Here is a 22,669-nt window from a genome sequence, read left to right as displayed (position 1 = left end):
ATCTGCTCTGCAGGAGTCCTCAGTCTAACCTGCACTTTGAACCCCAAACATAACTGTAGAACAGGCTCTCATTTGTTTCTTTGTGGTAACAGTGATACTACAGTTGAGGTCGATTCTTGCCAGCAGCTTTGTTGTGAGTGCTGTGCGTATTTACTCACAAGAAACCATGATTAGATGTGCTAGAAACAAAGTGCTAGGAGCCCCGGTTTGTTTAAAATGGAGCAAATATACAATCTCTTCTTTATCTTCGTCATTACTCCTCGTGATTTAGTCGGGACTGAGCCTCTCTGGACAGCACATGCCATAACAGAATGTGTATGACCTATACGGGCTCTGGGAGTTCCAGCTTCTGGGATAATTGTTTGATGGTGGCATTAGCACAGCTGGTCAGCCCCTCGGTTTCCAGTCAATCATCCTTGTACTGGGGCTGGGAGGGATTTCAGGACACTCCTCTGTGATGGGAGCGTTTTGCTCTCGGAATGACTGGCACACCAAGATGACTTTGGGATAATTCAGAGCTAACTCATGTAGGACCGTGGCAGGTAAAAAAATTCAGAGATGTGATTATTTTTCCCCAAAGGTTCCCCTGGTCCTCAGGACCCTACATCTCAACGTGGGGTGCAACTGTTTCAGAGAACAGCTCCTTATTCTTGTGTGCTTTTTAAGTAATGGTTGCTAGGGTTCCTGATACTGCTCTAAGCTGAAGCCTGTTTGGGTGACTGCATGGCATGGAGTTTTTACTGAACGCCGCTCTGAGTTAGTCAGTCACTGCATTTAAGGAGAACTCGTTTTAAAATGGAAACCTCTCTGATTTGGTTTGGACCGTCTCTTTTCCATACGCTGTGCACTTGTGACCGTGTGCCTGTGATGTGGAGAGGAGCTGGTTTACTTCGAGAGGAAACTGTGTGAATGAACATCATATAGTGTGAGGGAGTGAGGTAGAATAAGGTCTACTTTTCTTTCCCAATCTCTGGTGAAATGAGGAGGATATGGACAGGTGAGATTTTCCTTCAGCTGTCTGTCACAGAACAGACCGCAGTGAGCTGCAAGTAACATCCTTCAGGCGACCATCTCAGGTCTAATCTTAAATAGACGTGTGATAATGAGGCCCCAGCGCTGAGGAGGCGTCTTGGCCCTTGCTGAAAATGGCATTTGACTGTGGACTTTGCAATCTCTCATAGATGACAGTAAATACAGGCTGCCTGGGATCTCTCGAGTGACTGTCCTTCCTTATCCCCACTTTCCTTCCAGATGATCAGCTGAACTCTGAGGAGAAGAAGAAGAGAAAGCAACGGAGAAACAGGACAACCTTCAATAGCAGCCAGCTGCAGGCCTTGGAGCGTGTCTTCGAGAGGACCCATTACCCGGATGCTTTTGTACGGGAAGATCTTGCACGTCGGGTGAACCTCACGGAGGCCAGAGTGCAGGTAACTCATGCTTTGAGTGGCAGGCACCAAGCATCCCCTCCATAGTGACACAGCCATGAACATTGATTATGGATACAAATTAGAGGTTTGGGACTGGAGATGATACTGATATGGGTTATGAAAATAAAGTGTAACAACGGGCTGCATACCTTTACTGTGTTTCTTTGGGTAGAATGGCATTTTAAAAAAGTCAAGTAGAGCGCCTTTGGGAAGGATGGAATATGTTGTAGGGAAGGAAAGGCTATCCCTCTTCCCTGTTGTGAACTTTCTATATCGTGTTCTATAAACCGTCCACAAAGGGCTTGCCTCTGCTGCACCCCGGGCTCTCAATTTAAATCCTAGAGAGTCCTTAGATATGGACTCTTCCTTGACAGCTTGGGAGAATATATAAACCTTCCAGCACTTTGTTCTCAGTACTCGTGATTATGAATGGTGATAGAGGCTGGACATGGCTCTAGAGAAGTTAAGAGCACACTTAAACTAGATACTGTCTCACAGTCTCCAATGTCTTGAGGAAATAAAACAGGGAAGGGGAGAATAGAGCCATGGTGGCTCCTTCAGTCAGAGAGTGTAACAAGATTCTCCACCCGGGGACCCAGGGGCGTCTCCTCCAAGTTCCTCCCAAGAGATAAGAAAAAAGGAAAAGGGAAGATGCAAGGAAAGCCATCTAGGCCCCTTCTGTGGCCCCAGGGAAAGGAAGACAGAGTGTTGAGGAAACGACTTTGTGTCGCTGTCAGGGCTCAGATGCTGCTGCTTATAGAAACATAGCACAGCTCCATGGTGTCAACATTGATCCCGTTCTCTCCCTCCTGCTATCCTCGCAGAACTGATGTTAACCTCAGTGTATACACCACCCCACTGCTGTGAGCTCTCTCCGCCTTCCTAACCCTTTACATCTCCTATTTCCCACCTCAGCCTGCAGTGAAAGACATCTGTAAATGAGTAACCTACACACAAAAGAAACAAAGGAGAAAGAAAAGCACAAAAACATGCTCTTAGTTTGGGTGTTTTCCTTTTTTTTTTCTATTTTGATCTTTTGTTTTCAAGTTTTTTTTTTTTTAGGGAGGAGGGCACTAATCTTATTTTTTTTTATTTTATTTTATTTTTTTTATTAACTTGAGTATTTCTTATATACATTTCGAGTGTTATTCCCTTTCCCGGTTTCCGGGCAAACATCCCCCTCCCCCCTCCCCTTCCTTATGGGTGTTCCCCTCCCAACCCTCCCCCCATTGCCGCCCTCCCCCCACCAGTCTAGTTCACTGGGGGTTCAGTCTTAGCAGGACCCAGGGCTTCCCCTTCCACTGGTGCTCTTACTAGGATATTCATTGCTACCTATGGGGTCAGAGTCCAGGGTCAGTCCATGTATAGTCATTAGGTAGTGGCTTAGTCCCTGGAAGCTCTGGTTGCTTGGCATAGTTGTACTTTTGGGGTCTCGAGCCCCTTCAAGCTCTTCCAGTTCTTTCTCTGATTCCTTCAATAGGGGACCTATTCTCAGTTCAGTGGTTTGCTGCTGGCATTCGCCTCTGTATTTGCTGTATTCTGGCTGTGTCTCTCAGGAGCGATCTACATCCGGCTCCTGTCGGTCTGCACTTCTTTGCTTCATCCATCTTGTCTAATTGGGTGGCTGTATATGTATGGGCCACATGTGGGGCAGGCTCTGAATGGGTGTTCCTTCAGTCTCTGTTTTAATCTTTGCCTCTCCCTTCCCTGTCAAGGGTATTCTTTTTCCTCATTTAAAGAAGGAGTGAAGCATTCACATTTTGATCATCCGTCTTGAGTTTCGTTTGTTCTAGGGATCTAGGGTAATTCAAGCATTTGGGCTAATAGCCGCTTATCAATGAGTGCATACCATGTATGTCTTTCTGTGATTGGGTTAGCTCACTCAGGATGATATTTTCCAGTTCCAACCATTTGCCTACGAATTTCATAAACTCATTGTTTTTGATAGCTGAGTAATATTCCATTGTGTAGATGTACCACATTTTCTGTATCCATTCCTCTGTTGAAGGGCATCTGGGTTCTTTCCATTTTCTGGCTATTATAAATAAGGCTGCGATGAACATAGTGGAGCACGTGTCTCTTTTATATGTTGAGGCATCTTTTGGGTATATGCCCAAGAGAGGTATAGCTGGATCCTCAGGCAGTTCAATGTCCAATTTTCTGAGGAACCTCCAGACTGATTTCCAGAATGGTTTTACCAGTCTGCAATCCCACCAACAATGGAGGAGTGTTCCTCTTTCTCCACATCCTCGCCAGCATCTGCTGTCACCTGAGTTTTTGATCTTAGCCAATCGCACTGGTGTGAGGTGAAATCTCAGGGTTGTTTTGATTTGCATTTCCCTTATGACTAAAGATGTTGAACATTTCTTTAGGTGTTTCTCAGCCATTCGGCATTCCTCAGCTGTGAATTCTTTGTTTAGCTCTGAACCCCATTTTTTAATAGGGTTATTTGTTTCCCTGCGGTCTAACTTCTTGAGTTCTTTGTATATTTTGGATATAAGGCCTCTATCTGTTGTAGGATTGGTAAAGATCTTTTCCCAATCTGTTGGTTGCCGTTTTGTCCTAACCACAGTGTCCTTTGCCTTACAGAAGCTTTGCAGTTTTATGAGATCCCATTTGTCGATTCTTGATCTTAGAGCATAAGCCATTGGTGTTTTGTTCAGGAAATTTTTTCCGAGGGCACTAATCTTAAATAGTAAGAAGGTAGACAGGATCTGGGAGGAGTTGGAGGAAGGAAAAAATGTGGTCGGATATATTGTATGTAAAAAAAAAATTAAATCAGCACAGCACCATTTTGTTTAGTGCTCTGAATTTTAAAAAGGAAACAGATAGTGTGGTGCTGAAAATCATTTTAAAATGCAGAAGGGTTGTGAGATAAATCATGTCCCATTTCAGTGAATGAATGTCATGCATGTACATACATAATGCATACATGTACACAGAGATACATTCACCATTGCCTCTATTGCTGTGAACATTTCCTGGGCGAGCAGCACAGAATTGTTCCTCTGTGACTTTATTATTTCTCCTTCAACTTCTAGCTTTTCCCAGACCAAACCAAATACTGAACTCTGGGACTCCATGTCCAGGGCATTTGTTGTAATACGGCATGAACTATATCAAGTTATCTGTGGACCAAGTCTCCTCACTGCGTGCTAAAGTCCTCCTGTGCGGAGAGGGGACTTTATTTTTTTTCATCTTGGAAAACACATTTTCTCCTCCTTTCCTTAAAATGCCTATTGAACTACTGTGGACTTGTTGAATTGTTGGAGATAAATAAGGCACTGGCCCACTCATTAAGGGTACCATTGCCTAGAACAGAGAAGAGTTATGTAGGCCATGGAATGGTGAAATCATCACAAGACGATCCCCACAAGTATCACTGATAAGTAGAGGAATGTCTGGTGTCACTGCATGTGGTGAACCCTCATCTACTGTTATGGGGGAGTCCTCTGAATCTAAGACACACTAAAAAGTAGTATGGCTTTATGATAAACAGCTAATTCTTTTATTTATCATTCCATTCATTTACATCTCAGTTGATTTTCCACTTCCCAGTTACCCCCTCCACTAACCCCCCATCCCAGGATATCCCACTTCTCAGTTACCCCCTCCACCAGCCTCCAACCCACATCTGTCTTCCCCACCCCCCCTTTGTATGAGAGTGAGAGCTCATTCTTGAACAGTGCTTTTCTTTCTGTGTTAAGAAATTTTCATTTTTTTTTTCCAGTAGAAAGGTGGTAGAGGGTATCAAGTAAGGCATCAGCTATATTTACATGTAAAGTGGTAACTCTAATGGCAAAGTGTTGCCCATATTATAAATGAAAGATCTGGGGGCTGGACAGGTAGGGAGGAGATGTCTGAAACTACCCTTGCTGACTTCCATTCAGGTCCTGCATGCTACACAATTCCTTGGGGGGGGGGGCAATAGTCACATGACATTTTAGGTCAATGTTGTCCACTAGAGCAATTTATCCCCACACACTGTCATACTTTCGATAACTTGGCCAAAATATTTGGCTTACATTATTTAGGTGTATGTGTGCATCAGGCTTTCACAAGCTTTGAACTGCTTGAGAGCAGTCAATAAATGCTCGTCATCTCTTCTTCCCAGATTTAGTATCAGGCCTGCACTCCAGTGAGCACCCCATAGAGCGTTCTGGAATGGACGTAATGAATGAATAAAATTATATGAGTAAATGATAAGAATTGTATGGCCATGCGTTAGACATCCTTAAGTAGAACTAAATGTTGTTATTATTTGCACGAACTTCAAGATCGCTTCTCACTGAACTCATATCCTCAACTTTAAAGTAGAAAGCATAGAGCCCAACATGCAGAATTATCACGCTAACTAGAAATAGTGTCAGTCCCAATGTAGGTTACGAGTCCTGGGATCAATTTAAATAAAAGGTTATGACTAGTTGTCACAGATCCTGTCAGGCTACATGCATCCCTTGGGATGTACAAATAAATGTCCTCCCATTGACTTTTCAGGGTTAGTGCCAGTTTGTTTGTTTGTTTGTTTGTTGTTTCCTTCCTGCTAAGAGTTCCTTTATAGAATGTAAATAGGTTTCCCTGTCTGGTTCAATATCGTAGAAGTGCTGGGATATTATAGCCAGGAGCCAGCGTATAGATATACCCTTGAGGGGAGAGGGATACCCCTGAACATCTAGCCACTGTTCATCTTGGTCTCCAGAGTCCCCATTTGTTGGGCTCCCATGGGGGTGCGATTTATTAGAGCACCCTTTAGTGGTTCTTTTTCTTTTGTTGCATCTTCACCCCCCCCATGGTTTTCTGCACCTTTTCTAGGAATAATTTTCTTCTTAATCCTTGCCAGAAGGTGTGGGGGAGATGGAGGGTTTTCTTTAAATGATAAACACAATGAAAGCAGACGAAAAATTGTAAGAATTGTAAAATGCTCTTAGAAAACCCATTGTATCTATTGCCCACATCTAAGAAAATTCTAATTTTATTGAATATAATTACAACAGGGTTTATAACTGACATGTTGTCTCGTAGAATGTGTATAATTCCCATCTTTGATTTCTTAATTGCTATAAGTATTTGATGGTCCTTTTGTGCCGGGCCTTGTATATGTTAAGCAGTACCTCTGAAGTACTACACAGATACAGAGGTTTACCTCTAAACTCATTGCCCATGGGGGAAGAATAACACTGCAGGATTTCTGTTATTTTAGGAATAGACCCATCCTGTATCTTTCTTGGGGTGGCATTACATAGTAAAGTCAACCAAAATTTCCTTCCTGTAACCTATTTTTCCTTGTTCTTCCTCTCCCTCTTGACATCTTTCTCCCTTCACAACACTATTCCAGGTGTGGTTTCAGAACCGAAGAGCCAAGTTCCGCAGGAATGAGCGAGCCATGCTGGCCAATAAAAACGCTTCTCTCCTCAAGTCCTACTCAGGAGACGTGACTGCCGTGGAACAACCCATTGTACCTCGTCCTGCTCCCAGACCCACCGATTATCTCTCCTGGGGGACAGCCTCTCCGTACAGGTGAATGACTGGCCCACTCTCTCTCGCTCCACTTCCACATGCTTCTCAACCATCCACCACTTTCGAGGCCGCTTTTGCAGCCGGCTGACATTCCTTACTGGGTTAGCTTCTTCAGAGACATTCAACTTGCTGGTATCCCCACATTTTCCCAGGAGATTGCTAGTTGCCCCAGGAGCAGGGTTTGGGGCAGAAGAGAGAGGGGCAGCCATCAGCAATCTCCTCCCGGACTCAGGAATTCTTGCCAAGGTTGCAAAACTGGGAAAGAATAAAAACGAACAGATCCTTTGCAAACTGGGCCTGGTGGCTCTATTGGAACCATTCTGGAACAAAAGTATCCCGTTTAAAACACATTTGCTGTGTTATGCCGAGTAGGGAATCAATGTGTAATGCTGCGAGCGTAGGACTAAAGGCGCTCTTCGCAATAAATCTGATTTTGAATGAAGAGGAAAGGAGAGAGGGTGGGAGGGAGAAGAAGTGAGACAGGGATGGAGAGAAGAGGAGAGAGAGGAGTGAGACAGGAGGAAAGAAGGAAAATTCAGCAACAGAGAAGCTTGTTTTAATCGTTTTCATGACCCTAGTACTTAGTTAATAGGTGAGGCTTTCTTAAGATCCCCAATGCTTCCTCCTCCTCTGTTTGTGCTTCTTATATGTCCCAATCTCTCTCTCTCTCTCTCTCTCTCTCTCTCTCTCTCTCTCTCTCTCTCTCTCTCTCTCTCTCTCTCTGCTGCTGTGGTATGCTTTAAATAGAAAAAAACCACACTGAACTTTTATATTAAAAAGGAAACACTTGATGCAGGAAATAATAGAGGACCATTTTAATCCTTATTTGAAGTCTGTCACCCTCCATTCAGTGTGCTTTTCAGAAAGCCCAAGTTGATGTAAGGGCATCTTGGATTCCTGGACTTAACCTATGATCAGGCTAGTATACTTTTCTTTAAAACTTGGAAAAACCCAAGTCAAGGCTATATATCCTGCCTGGAAGAACTATGTACACACTCATTTTTCTATTGAATGACATTTGTTTATCTTTTTAAATTTAATTCTTGACCTAAGAAAGGACTTAAAACCAGTTAAAGGGAATTGTGCCCAGATAAAGATGTGAAATGCCACATTCCTGAAACACCAGTGCTTTGCCACACTTGATAGGTTCTGTTAAATCCCAAAGCCTCATCTAAATGCTCTTTCAGGTCCAAGTAGGTTCTTCAGAGAAGTGTCATAAATGCATGTGGAAGCTTTATATATATCCCTCATGAACTTAGCCTGAAGCAGCGCTGATCTCAGTGATAGGTATCTGTGTCTAAAAAAATGAGAGGGGCCTGTGTGTGTGTCTGGGTCTCCGTTGGCCAACCTTTGCAGCTATGTCTATGTTGCCTACTTAAAATTTAGATGCTTCCTTATTTCATCTAAAATTTAGATGTAGAACTTACTAAAAACACATTTTGGAGACTGTTGTTGGAATAGCATATTTTCTAATATTTTAAATAAGTGGAAGGACTGTTTTCCCTACAACTATTGGTAGTCCACAAATTCAGCGAAGGGCTTGGAATATGGGTATAATTTGGAGTCTGGTGCATTAAGATCTCTGGTTTGAGTTTGGTTCCAACCAGGAAGTATTGCTCCTTTTTCTGCTTATGTCCTCCTTGGGATTTTTATCCCCAGCTATTGACAATCCAGATGGCTGCCACGTGATCCCTATCCATGGAGCTGAACACAGCATACTAACACAAATGGAGACGTAATCCTTCCTGAACTAGCATCAAGCTAGGCAATCTGAACCAAAGAAACATGCCGTAGTGTGGGCGTCTAGCAGAAACTAGTACCATGGGGATTTGGTGTGCCTTTTTGGGAAATAGTCTATTTTAATTGAAAAAAATAGAAATTCTACATACATTTTGAAAATCCACTCATAGTCTCACTATCTTGATGTAACTAATTAGTTCATTTTATGATTAGAGTTCATTATTTTATATAGGGATAGTCTTAGTGTACATATTATTTTGTATTGTGCTCTTTTATCATTTAAGACTGTGTAATGTGGTCCTTTTTCTCATTTGGTGGTATGCATTCATTTCTCTTATACACAATGTTTGTAAAAAAAAGCCAATTGAAGCAGGATAGAAGCTAATTGTTCATATTTTGTATGAAGAATAAATTAACATCAAATATAAGTTAAGAAGCAGAAGCTTAAGGCAACACTTTAACCAATGATAATGTTTCTTTGATCTATTGTTAACTAAAGTGTTTATAATTTCGTTAATTTCTGAAAGTGTCAAAGGCTATTCTGTTACTTGGGGATAGTTCTGCTATGTTTAGAATCAAATATGTTACGATTTTACATTTTGAAACTTGCTAGGAAACATAACTGTTGTTGAGGAACTATAAAAATAATTCAAGAAACAATGACAAGCAAAGGAGATGACGGACCTTGTTGTTCCTGTCAGTACCACTATGTCAAGCTAGCACCTCACACGAGATATTCATTAAAAGGCTTTTCTCTTGGTCAACCTTTAGAGTACTCCTGTGTGATAGTTCGGTCCTTGCCCTGGTTCAAAACAAGAGGAGACCAGTCACTTTCCTAGGTTTAAGTCTTCAGCAAGCAGACTCAGAACAGTACTTCCAGGCCAGGTTTCTACCCAACACAGTGGGCTGCATGACCAACCTATTCTTTCAAATTTGACATTGCGCTGTATTGGAAAAACCAAAATGTGTAAGATTGGGAAACTAAATTCTCCTTCTTGCTTTAAGCACTCTTTCTTGATCAGCAAAGCCCGTTTAGAGCTAAGGTCCTCTTCCTGGGGTGTGGCAACTTAGGGCGATGGCCTATGTGGTTAGATCATGAAGCCCAAGGAGAAAGAGTAGACTCTTTTGCTAGAGGGGATGGTTTTATGACCTCCATAGTTTGTCTCAGAAGAACAGGAAACCAAGTTATAAAAGCAGTTATTTGCCCAGAGTCAGAATCATAGGCTAGAAAGCACCACCCCCCTCTAGCTGGATGTCTTTGCTATTGAGTGTAAAGATCATATAACAGTTATGTCATCTGGACTGGGAAGGTTTTGGAATGATAATAATAATTAGATTAGGACAAAGGGTATAAACCAAGATTCTCCCAAGCTAACTAGGACATTTGGTGCACTCTAATTATAGTAGCTCACCATGATGGCTTCACTCACTCTCTTGAGCACATTAGGTGATGACAACAGACAAGCAGCCAAGGTACTAGAGGAAGCAATGTACTTCCTAACATGAAAGCTCTTTCCTGTCAGAGGTTGTTATTTATTTGTCTGTAGCTAATTGAAGCAACCTTGTTTTGGGACATAAACCCACTTCTTAGGTGGGAATCACCTTCTTTAAGTGATTTATGAGACTAGAAATGCACACCAGCACTAAAATGATCAAGACTCGCTAACCTTACACTGTCGTGCCTCATGGGTACCAATAATCAACCAAATTCTACACTATTCTTTGAGATGAAGTAGCCAAGGAACTGTTCCCTAGGCATCGTTGTTCCAACAAGAGGTAGATAGTGAGTGGCTTGGCTCTGTAGTTCTGATCAGGAGTGCCATTTGTAGAGGGAGGGCTGGACCTGAGTAGCAGCAAGGGCAAGAGGGGCCGATTACTCCTGTAGAGTGTCCCTCCCCTCGGTTGGTCTTGGTCATGGTGCTGCTGACGTCTGCTCAACGCATTTGGCTCATTTCTCCCTTTCACACTTTCAAAAATAGATCTTCGTCCCTCCCAAGATGTTGTTTACACGAGGGGCTTCATAACGGATTCTAACGGAAGACACTGAAAAGGTAACTTGTCAGATGGGGAGGAGGGTGGCTTCTGGGGGTAGGGCATAAGGGGGAATTAGAGTTTTTGTTTTTGTTTTTGTTTTTTTAAGAAACTAAGACACAGCATCCTAGACATGTAAGCAGCAGAGGGTCTCCACATGGGAAATTAGAAGTCAGAAATGTATGAAAGCAAGCCAAGCTAAGGGAGTGTAGGAGGACAAGGAGGCCTCCCTCAGACACAGTTAGTGTTCAAGGATCACTGGACTGAGCCTATGAAGACTTTGACCCATTAAGTCTAGAGTGGGGCTGGGAGTCTGCATCTCTCTGATCCTCTGAAGCCATTCTCGTGAGGGTCACATTCATAGACCTTGACTGGGGTGGCTTTAGATATCAAAGTATGAGCCAGGGGTCTGACTATGTTATTATCTTTATTTTGTCATCAATACCACAGTTGATTCATCTTATAACTTAATATTTAAAAATAGGGCTAGACGTATCTTCCCTATTGTATGTCTCACAAGGAAGTTTGAAACCCAGTGATAAACAATATGGTCTACTCAGTTCTGAGAAGGGAGAAACACAAGAGATCTGGTGGCAGTAGAAAGATGTTTCTAGAAAGAGAAGTTAAACATTATAGAAGGATCACAGAACGAGTGAGGGAGACCAAAGCCTTACCAATGAAACGTGGTCCCATGTGTCCACTTGGGGAAAGCCAAGTGTGCATTAAAACTCAGCTTCTGCATTTCAATTAGAAGCTAGAAATGACGATTCAAGTTACACAGGCACACCTCCAAAGGATTTATGGGATCTCTCTTTAGAAGTAAGTTTCCCTAGGAAGACTGAAATTTAATTTTCTTAGATGAAACACGCATACCTCCATTGTTCTTGCTTTGGCAAGACAACACACCAAAGAGACGGCCTCCAACCTCTGTATTTTGAGGTCCAGAAAACTGCAGAGCAGAGCCTGTGAGAGACAATCCAGAGGGGGTGGAAACCTGGATTCTAAGGACCACGCACATGCTTCTCAGCTGCCACAATCATCTTTAGGATGATGCTTTAAGCTGCTTGTCATCATTTGTTCAAAAAGGCTGAGTGAGAAATAGCATTAGAGATCGAGTCAGGCACGATGTTTTTCTCCTCAATTGTTTCATGATTTATAGGACTGACACTGGGTGGTTAGAAAGCAAACCGTTGAGAGTATTTGCTACAGTTCCTTGGTATTGGTGATTATTTTCTCTAAGTTTTCCTTAAAACCACCTTTCAGAGAAAGTTGAATTGGTCATAAATGACTTGTCTCCAGAGGAAACAATCATCTAACCCTGCTAGTAGGGTTAGCATTCTGCTGGGTTGCATCTGCTTGGAATCTCCAAATAAGGAAGAGGGAAAACTTCATGCTTCCAGAAATGTGTCAGCTGTGTGGAGTCCCGCTGCAGACTTGATGAGTCAGCAGATGGAAGACGAGCGTTCCGCTCGCTCACATCCCTAATGTCTCCATGTGCTTTCTTTGGCAATGCAGCTTCTTGGTTACAAAGACCTTTGTTAAAATTTCAATAGAAATGGTACATTAGCCAACCTTCTAAACTCCGGTCCCAGGACTTAGCTCAGACGAGCTCCCTGCATACCAGAATAAGGGGGAATTCAGTGGTAAACTAAGCACTGTTCACTAGGCTCTTGGTGGTTGTCTTGTGTCTAGATGATACACTCTGCTCAGTCTCTCTCTCTCTCTCTCTCTCTCTCTCTCTCTCTCTCTCTCTCTCTCTCTCTCTCCATCCCTCAACTCTAGGAAGTTTCATTCTGTGTAGCAACAAGTAATTTTACATTGGCTGAATTGGCCCATTTATTAGTTGAAATCAATTAGTTACCTTAGTAGGTGTCCCTCTGGTGGGAAGAGATTTTAGGGCTCTTTTGTTTCCCAAAGCAGAAGTTTCCATGACGTAAAAAACAGGTGGTCATGAGCAGTGTCTCGGGTTGGCAGCCTTCCAAGGCTCTCCTGCATCTGTTGTCACTTAAGCAAGCAACTCTTCCGTCTTCCAGGGCTATGTTTAAAGCATGACTAAGCAACCCTTCAGACGTCCAGCTAGTTATCCAGTAACACAACAGGAGTTAATTCTCTCTTTTCTGACTGGTAATGGGTCATGTTTGTCATGGGTATGTCAAAAAGCTGCTGGTGGCTTGCCTATATTGCACATTTAGCTGGAGCAGTAAAAGCAGACCCATGTCAAGTACCCCAAAGGACGTATATAAAATGTCACTCGAAGTCTGACTTGTGGGACCATCTTAAATATTTATTAAGAGGCAGAGAATGGAGATGGTGTCTGGTCTTTATAACCTACATATTCAGCTACTGAGTGCTATAGCAGTTACACAATTGTTGAAAGTTTATGACTTTCTTAAGGATTTATAAAGCAAAAGGGGTATCACCAAACCCGGCACAGAAGTGCAAACTTCACTCGTTAATGTAAACTGCTCTCTTAGCTTCTGGCCTCATAACTTGGGGGACTCCATATAACATTGCCCTAGAATCACTGCTGGAATGTTGCAGTCATCTCAGCAGTGCCACAGAATGTGAAAAGACACTGTTCTCTGCCATGCACGTATAAGCCGCCACTTGAATGCCTTGGTAAATCTCAATCTCTTCAGGAAGTACTATTCTAATTCTCATTCATTTGGTTTTGAGTGGGAAAAATGAATCAGTCCTTCTGACTTTCTGTCAACTTAATTAGATAGAAACACAGTATTTCTAAGAGATCTGTTACCACAGTAACTACTCTGGCTACAGCATCAGACAAGGTAGATAGGAGACTATGAAATAATTATAGCCAAAATGATGTACTACAGACTGAATTGATATCGATACTGTAGTAGACAATTTGGAAAAATAGTAACAACTTCAGAAAATTAACACATGATCTCAAAAGTTCAAATACCTCCTTCTTGTGAGGAAATGGAATACTTTCAGTTATCAGAAAAGGTAGATTTCTATTAAGTAGGAACTTGCTGCCCAGAATCTCAAAGAATGAGTAAAAGCTCTCTTAGAAACTTGGGCCAAGTAAACACAAAAGTACTCCATAACGATCTATAGTTTACCACTCGCCATTTTTCTTCTCTCATGAAGTTTTAGCCTTGTATATTCAAAAGTCATTTAATTTTTCCCCAGTATTTAACAAATAACACAGAAATGCTCTAATGCTCATTTCTGTACCATTTGTTTAAAATGCTAGTAGCTGTGGAGCATATTTTGAACTTGATATTCTCACAGAAACCTGCTTTAGAAAGGCTAATTTTATTTTATAGTAATATATGATTTAGGTACATTCTCCAAATATGGTTCTTCCTTTTCCTTAGCTACTAAATGTTTAAATGTTTGGTATATCCTAGAAAGATTCGAACTGTAAATTTGAGGTTTGCATTGAGTTCCTGTAGGATGTTAGATAGAAACATGCACTTCGTTTAGAGAGTAGCTGGCGTTTATCCTATCTTAGTGGATTGTTCTTGTCACCTACTTATAATTCAAGCCTGCCTTAACAAGGGACTCTTCTGCCTCATGGATGGACAGTGATAAAGATAATGTTTTTTTTATTAAGCTTTGATGTATTAATGCCCTTTTTTACTGTAAAAGGATGTTTTATCAATCAAAAATATGCGATGATGATGTTCTGGTTTACCACATCTTTCTGGCTTTCTTTCTTCACTAAGATAACTCATTTTATAGAAAGCACTAGTTCTCCAGAATAAATGTATTAGTTTTTGAAACATTACAGTAGGGTTATGGATTAGAGACACTGAGCACAGGCCAATTTAATCATCCTATATCTGGCTATGACTGTTTACTCGGGAAATGGTTTATTGAACATGAAATATGCACTGGATGTAGTCAGCTCTGCCTGAAGATATAGTAGAGAAGGAACAGATGTGGTGACCCATGCAGCCGGTAGGGGACAGTGATAGCTACTGAACAAGTCGTAAATTAAAAGAGAAAGAAGTGAGTAAAGAAAAAAATGGAAGACGCTCCAGGAGAACCTTGTCTGGGAGAGGGAGGCTTAAGACCAGCTACCCAGAAATGATCAATAAGAGTAACAACTAGGAAAAATGAAATGTAAGTGTACAAGTCTGTAATCCCAAGTCTTTCTTCTTCTGCTGCTCTAATGTAGACTTTATCCTCACACTCACTTATATGCATGTAACAAAGCTTTGAATGGATTTGTTTAGTAGAAGGACTAAGAGATCTGATACTCAATATATTTCTTTAACTCATACTTTTCCTTGGTAAATGTTAAGACTCTGAGCTGAAATAGACTACCGTGAGACTTAACTCTATCCTTGACTCCGTGCTGTCCCAGATAAATATTAAGGACCTGGTCCCTCTAGCTTTAGTTTTCCTTCTTTCTGATCTTGTCATCTGATCCCAGAACCACGAACTCCACTGTGGCTGACAAAATTCCATTGGAATGCAGGCAGCAGAAAAGCATATGTCATTCCACTTATAAGTCCCACCCCAGCTCTCTGTTGAGAGAAATTTTACTAATCTTAGAAACAGCTAGAAACATTCAAAAGGTTTCCCTTTAACTATTTCATATAAAGTGAGAGATCATTTGCATCCACATCTACACACCATTTTTTCCTTTAAAAGAGATTCATGAATACAATAAATAGAACCCCGGTAGTAATGAGTTCTTGTCTATGTCTTAATTTTAGTTTATGACAATCAAATCTAGCTTCATGTTTCTCCCAACAACACAAACAGTGAGAAACAGTTACATCTGAGATCAAGAATGGCAAAATTATAACTTTAGAAGTTTATTTTGAAATTTTTAACATTTCCAAAGTGACCCTCCCCAGAGGTAATGTGTGCTAGTCAAATACCTTTGAGAAATTATAAAAGTCAAAACCCACTGATAGGAAAACCTTGACTTGACAATGCCTGTTACTATCATCCAATGAATCACTGTGTGAGAGGAATGTGTTAGATTGCTTAAGTGATTCTATAAGCACATAATTTCTTCCAGTATTATTGATTATCTGAAATGCACTTGAGTCCAGGTCAGTTTCCTACAATGAAGAAGCAAAATTCTTTTTATCTATGGTTACATTCTTGCTGGTAACCTCCTTCACTGGTCTCACAAGCTTCCTGGTATAGGTAGGAAATTCTAGACTCTGTTTGAACTAGCTGATGAAATTCCTACTATTCGACATGAAATAAATCACTACTCACTGTATCGGACACAGCAAATTCCTTTCCCTACCCTGTCTCATTCTCCTCTGCTTCCCCGTGCCCTGTCAAAGGATGGCCACCCTTTTATAAGGACCTTAAACTAATTGAAAACTGGGGGGCTGTAAGAGACCCCCGAGGTCCTCTCTCCACCCCACTGCCCTGTCTGCCCCTGTCTGAGAGCATATCCACCCAGGGCATGGTCTTGCAGCTTCGTGAAACTAATGTCTGTTATTCTCCCCGCTCTCTCCTTTGTCCCTACAGCGCCATGGCTACTTATTCTGCCACATGTGCCAACAATAGCCCTGCGCAGGGTATCAACATGGCCAACAGCATTGCCAACCTGAGACTGAAGGCCAAGGAATATAGTTTACAGAGGAACCAGGTGCCAACAGTCAACTGAGGAAAAAAATAATTAAACAGGCCTAAGAAGAAATCAAAAACCATAAGACACCTATCCTGTTCTGTCATTTCTTCATCCGCCGGAAAAAAAAAGATAAAAGCAAACAAACAAAGCCAGAACTAAAATATTGGGACCATGGCGGAGAAAAGCAGGAGAGGAACAAAATGAAAATTAGTTAACAAATGTTTCTTCTTCCTCTTGGATACCATCACCATTTGTTGTGTGTGTATTTTTTTTCCTTCTACCCATGCTTTGCTAAGTATACTTCAGGCTTCTTCTATTAGGCTCAACCCACCCATTCCTATAATTGTATGAGAATAAAAAAAATGCAGCAGCCAAAGAAATATATATATACATATATATGTATATATATATATGAAAAATCACTTCTCAGTAACTTGTTTGACACTTCAGTGCCTTACTCTGTCTCCTTCCAAGTCTCTCTAGGAGATTTTTGAAAATCCAAAGTCTTTCTGAAGAATCTGTATTATTGTGTCTATGTTGGTCATGGTAAGGTTTTTCTATCGGCTACAGGAAAAGTAAATGTGCACATGTTCTGGTCACTGAACTGTCTGATCGATGTGGTTGGCCATGTCTAGTGAACGCTAAGCTTTAAGCTTTAGGTTATGATGTCACCATCAACCCCACTCCTTACCCAACCCAAACAATAAACCATCCTAAGTTAAAGATCCTCGTGGTTTTGGAACAATTACTGTCACTCATTCTTTGGTAGAAGAAATACTTTCCGTTTTAGAGATGGAAAAAAATTGTAGGAAGACAGTTTTTGAAATTGTGAAAGGCATAGTCTATATCTCTTTGGTGCCTTAGGGGTGGTCAGATGCACACTTTTATATATACATATATATGCTGTATATATTTATATATATTATATATAAAATATTGAAAGCTTGGGTTCGCAGTTTCTCAAACACTATATAAAAGCAAACTGTCTGCCATCACCACTGTTCTTATTTACACAGTAATGATACATTAATGGGGCATCTTGCTATTTTTCATGTTCTATATACAATTCTCATTAAGATCAGAGAGAAATTAGCTAGGAAGCTGTTTGAGAAGAACTTCCATTTTTTACAATAGGAATTAGGAATTACTTGATGTTATAGAATTGACCTTGAGTTTGGACCTGAGCTGGAGTAGAAAGTCTGTATCTGACGTATCACGGGGAATGTAGCTAGAAAGGTGAGGGAAAGAAACACTCTTTCTTTACTCCACACAAATATGAAAGACAAATATGTTTAAGCGAGGTGCTTAAAGCTTTGTCTAAGTTGAAAAAATTAAGTACAATTATACCTTTACATTTTAGTGGTTTTGAATTGAGTTTGTTTAGTATCTAGGCTGGGAGGCAGAGCTGGTATTTTGTTGTTTCTCTTTTTCCCAGCTATGCTTTTCCTGGTAGACTTGACCAAACCATGTTACCATGCCGTGCCTAGTTTACCTGTTTATAAAATGGTCTAACAATTCCTACCTCACAGGGATGTTGTGAGGCTACGTCCATTTGGTCCATTTGTTCTCTCTCTCTCTCTCTCTCTCTCTCTCTCTCTCTCTCTCTCTCTCTCTCTCCTCCCCTTCCTCCCTCCCTCCCTCCCTCCCTTGTTCTTTGTTTGTCCAGCACTTTGTAACCATGAAAGGAAAAGGGACGTTAGGAGCATACAGTATTCATGGACTAACACGGTATCTCAAAGTTTTATTTTCTAGTAAGGAAATGGCATCTGACTGTATATAAATATAACCTTGTATTTGGAAATGGTAAATGGGTTTATATTTTCAAATATCTCAACAATCACATCATTTGACCAAAGAATAATTTAAGGCACAAAGTATAGAGATATTTTTAACTTATATTTTCGTCAACAGCTTGGTTTTAATAACCATAGTTCTCAGTGAATAAAAATCTTCAGACTGATTTTGGCCAAATATGTCAACTTTGTAATATGAGTGACAAAGTATCTGGGGTCTAAGACTCACTTTTAGCACACACTTGTACTTCCCTTGGCATATCTGGTTGAGTTAATAGTGATTGTTTTCTTCAGTGTAGCAGGCACCCATCTGAAAATATATTTCAAGTGATAATGTATTTTGTTCAATAATAAGAAATAAGATCATCTTGTGTCCTTTGATCTCATGAAGTGATTCCTTCTCAACAACTACTATTAAAACATTTCTTTCAGAATAGTTTATATGGTCTGGCTTAATACACATTACTTGTTCATAAGGAATCTCTCTGCTCATGTATTTGTCCCATTGATTGCTCTGTGTTATCAAGTTTCAAAAGTACATAGTTATTGTAAACACTTTCTTTGATTTGGAAATGAGTACAGGTCTGAGAGACTGGTCAACTTTCGGAATTTAAAGTTTGCAGAGAATAGCTTAAAGATTTGGATTATAGGCAAGAAAGAGAAATTATTAATGAAAGGGGTCTTCTAAAGACCGAACCTTGGAAGACAGTCATTTGAAGTCATTTGAAACCTTCATCCTGACATCTATTTCCAGTGGACATCAAACAAACCTGATCCCATAAACTCAAAGGAGGAAGCAGGAGGTTGTTTGTATCTGCTGCTTTGGATAAGCGGTTTCTTGGGATTTTGTAGGATAACCCCTGTTAGTCGTAAGAATGCCTGCAGCCGGTAGACCCACAGCACAACATCTTCATCTGAGCACTTATTAGGAAATATGTGTGAAACACTAACACTCGATTTTGTTCATTTCTGATTCACTTTTTAAAGGAAGATAAGTTTAACAAGTGATTTGGATGAGGCTCGTAAGTCATTTACCAGAGAAGTGTCTCAGTGCCAGATTCATACACTTGTGTCTCTCTGTCAATATACCCAGATGAAGGCATTAGGACTATCAGTGTCCACAATCCCTTCCCAAACAAGAGGCCAATCGGAAGAGTATATGGCAGGTTAAATTAAACCAGAAGTAATGACCTAATTACAAAAAAGGGAATGACAAATGATAATAAAGATCTCGTAAGAAATGTAATATGTAAATTATATCTCGCTTGATGATGTAAAATATACATTGTTTGTGCTAGAATAGAAATTATTTCTTTTCAATAAAATGAAGGACTGATAATACCATGCCTTTTGTTATAATACACTGGACTCAGATGATTATTTTCACTTTCAACCTCCAACAGGCAGAGCTGCTTAGATTCAAGGTGACATTGAGAAACATGAGGGCAAGAATGATTTATAAGCAAAATAATTTCTTATCAGAGTGTAATACAGAACCCTTTGTTTTAATGACACAAAAGTGGAACATTTTTTGTGATCACTGTGCACCGTGTGGGTGGGGACAGGAAGAGATTAGAAAAGCCACATTGTGAGAAACAAGTTTTTCTATAAAAGGAGAATAAACTAAATTTCTTTGAAAGCGAAAATAGTGGGAGGAAGAAGGAGTCATCTGTTGGTATGATGTGAAGATGAGGGCAGAACTTCTGCTGAGAATTGAGCAATTTGGGGTTGGGGATTTAGCTCAGTGGTAGAGCGCTTGCCTAGGAAGCGCAAGGCCCTGGGTTCGGTCCCCAGCTCCATACAAAAAAGAAAGAAAGAAAGAAAGAAAGAAAGAAAGAAAGAAAGAAAGAAAGAAAGAAAGAAAGAAAAGAGAATTGAGCAACTTTACCAATGCTTTTAGCATTGACAGTACTAGTTACAGTGTGACAAATAGTCTGTATATAAGGCACAACCCTTTGTTTTAATGATATCTAAATGAGGCATTTTAAGTAATTTTACACCGTGTGAATGGGTGACGAAAGAGAATAGAAAAAAAACATGAAAAACAAATTGTTTTCATACCAATTAAAAACTAGTCAAAAAGGCAACTTGAACACAAACAAGTTCATGCAGCAATTCAAGACGATCAATTAATAGTCGTCAAACAAGTAGAGTAGGTAGAATAATTCCAGAAGGGAAAGAAGGATGAGGAGGAAAGAAAGAAAGGAAGGAAGGAAGGGAGGGAAGAAGGGAGGGAGGGAGAGAAATAAAGAAGAGAGAAAATGCTGAGCTAGACTAGGGCAGTAGGATTTTGGTTTGAAGAAGGAGTAAGAAGAGAGGGCAGCAACAGAGAGAGGAAGCAGTGAGGAAAGGATGCGGACACTAGGAATTTGGGCTCATGGGAAGATGAGCCTAGGTGGGATGGAGAGTTTGTCTGAAAACTAAGTAGAAAAAAAGACAAAAGACGTGAACGTTTCTTCTGGCCATAGGGACCCATTGAAAGGTTTTTAAGAAGAAGGGGAAAAAAATCTAAAATCTTGCCATTTTGGCAGGATTTTTTTTGTAAAAGGGCAAAGATATACTAGAGCAGAGTGAACACTGGAAGATAGAGGTGACACATGAGGATTTAAAAACAAATTCTAACTAGGGAGAGTCCTCCAAGGAAAGAATCAAGAGGACTCCCTAGCAAGAAGAAGAGGGGAGCTGAGGACAACGCCACTGACTGGTGGTCATCAAACTCATCAAAGTCAACAAAAAAGTGAGGTCCAGTCACAGGGAAAGATGGCTGCAGTCTTTCCTGTATTGTTGAACCTGCCACTCCAAATGGAAGCTCTCAGTGAGCAAAGACACAAAAGTAGGGCTGATGATCAAGGTCAGGGACATAGTAGTTTTAAATGACAATTTGGCATACAAATATGAAAGCTTTTTTTCAAGATGAGAAACTGCCCTGTAGCCAATAATTAATTTTAATAAATGACTTTTGGAAGTAGTTTCAACATGTGGATAAATACTGTGCTTTGAAGAATTGCTACATTCAGGAGGAGGTCTTGCTCTAATTCTAAGAATCTGTTCCAGAACGAGGGCAATCAAGCCTCGTTTTTATCTGGGAGTTAAGACAAGGTGCGTTTTAATCCTTGACCATTAGGAAACACATGAAAATTACATGGAAGCACCATCTTCTCTCAGTGACAAGAAAAAAATACGAGTGACAATGCTGATGAGAACCCTTGTTGGGGAGGTTGGAAACCAATATGGAGACTCTGCAGAAAACCGAAAAGAGAAGTTCCATGTAAACTGTAGTAAACATGTAATTTACAATAACCAAGATATAGAATTAGCCTGGATGCTCTCCAATAGCTGATACAAAAGATTCAAAATGTACAGAGTGGAGTTTTGCTCAACTACAATGAAGGATGAAATGCCATTTTCAGGAAGCTGGGTGGAGCTTGAGACCCTTTTGAGCAAAATATTACAGCATATTTTCTCTTATAATATATGTCACCACTCTAGAGGTGGGACTCGAGAGAATGGAGCAGACTAAAGTCTCATGCAATATTCAACTTTATTCAGGATCCCAGACAATTTACACTCTGAGGGTTAAGAAAGGTCCCATGAGTAAAGCTCTCATGAGTTCAAGGTATCTACAGTCACAAGGACAAGTGTCACATAGCAAAAATCATGCATTTACATAGAGGCATATAAAGGATAATCTAATATTTAATTGAATACCAACATCAAGCAGTAACAAGTAATCTGAAGTAAACTCACCACTATCTGCTACACCTGGGAGTAACACAAAAACACATCCCAAGAACAATTTTATGTTTTGAAGAAACTGAGATCACAGGACTCTTGTCTTGTTTCCTTGGAGTGTTCTCGCAAGCACTTGAAAAGTCTCCTAGTCTCCAAAGATGTTTACCTTTCTGGACTATGTTCCAGCAATCTAGAATCTAGATTTATATGAATATGTGTGTATACATATATATGTAGATATACATATACTATTTATGTATATCTACATATATACTAGAAATAGATGTATATGTTTACATAATATGTTATATATGTATATATTATATGTGTACATATATATGTGACAAGATGTTATAAAAGGGGAAATAGTAGGAAAAGAAAGGGAGTACAAGAGATGATAAGGAGAAAGAACAAACACATATATTATACATCTTCTTTCATATGTAGAACCCAGATTTAACAATACTGTGGTTGCAAGACAGCATTCCTGGGGAGACATGGACACACAAATATTCTGCAGGGCCAGCTGAAGTTGCTCATCGAGAGTCTGAGCCCAGCTTTAGATATCACTTCAGGCATTTAAAGTTTGGAATTCTGACCAAAAATCACCACAAGTCCACTTTTCAGGGATTACATAGGCTTCTTCAGTTTTGATTGATTGATGGGTGGCTAAGAAGGTCACTGCAAAACGTGACTATGCAGATGGCATGTCAGCCCTGCATGCCCAGGCTCACTTTTGGTACACGAGGTGGCACTGCTCAAAGGCAGATCATGTAGTTTTGCTCTTCCTGTATTGGAGTGTCTTTCCAAAACAGAAACCTGTACGACTCTGAAAAAGGGTTTACTCTGGCTTC

At 40.5% G+C, this 22,669-nt stretch overlaps 1 protein-coding gene across 2 annotated transcripts in view; it reads left to right on the top strand.

Moving 5' to 3' along the window:
• Prrx1 (paired related homeobox 1) overlaps window positions 1-16,636 on the top strand; it is a 68,597-nt gene extending 51,961 nt beyond the window's left edge. The window contains exons 2-5 of one of the 2 annotated variants that reach the window (XM_006250151.5): window positions 1,252-1,427; window positions 6,763-6,944; window positions 10,664-10,735; window positions 16,188-16,366. In XM_006250151.5, the coding sequence (XP_006250213.1) occupies window positions 1,252-1,427; window positions 6,763-6,944; window positions 10,664-10,718 (413 nt within the window). In that variant the 3' untranslated portion in view covers window positions 10,719-10,735; window positions 16,188-16,366. Of the gene's footprint in view, window positions 1-1,251; window positions 1,428-6,762; window positions 6,945-10,663; window positions 10,736-16,187 lie in introns of both variants that reach the window. The other variant, NM_153821.2, reaches the window with a different exon arrangement.
• The last annotated feature ends 6,033 nt before the right edge of the window (window positions 16,637-22,669 follow it).

This window comes from Rattus norvegicus, chromosome 13 (assembly GCF_036323735.1).
Source record: "Rattus norvegicus strain BN/NHsdMcwi chromosome 13, GRCr8, whole genome shotgun sequence".
In the NCBI taxonomy this organism is placed as follows: Eukaryota; Metazoa; Chordata; class Mammalia; order Rodentia; family Muridae; genus Rattus; species Rattus norvegicus.
The sequence above is the reverse complement of the archived record's forward strand: the minus strand, read 5'-3'. Positions and strand labels throughout refer to the sequence as shown.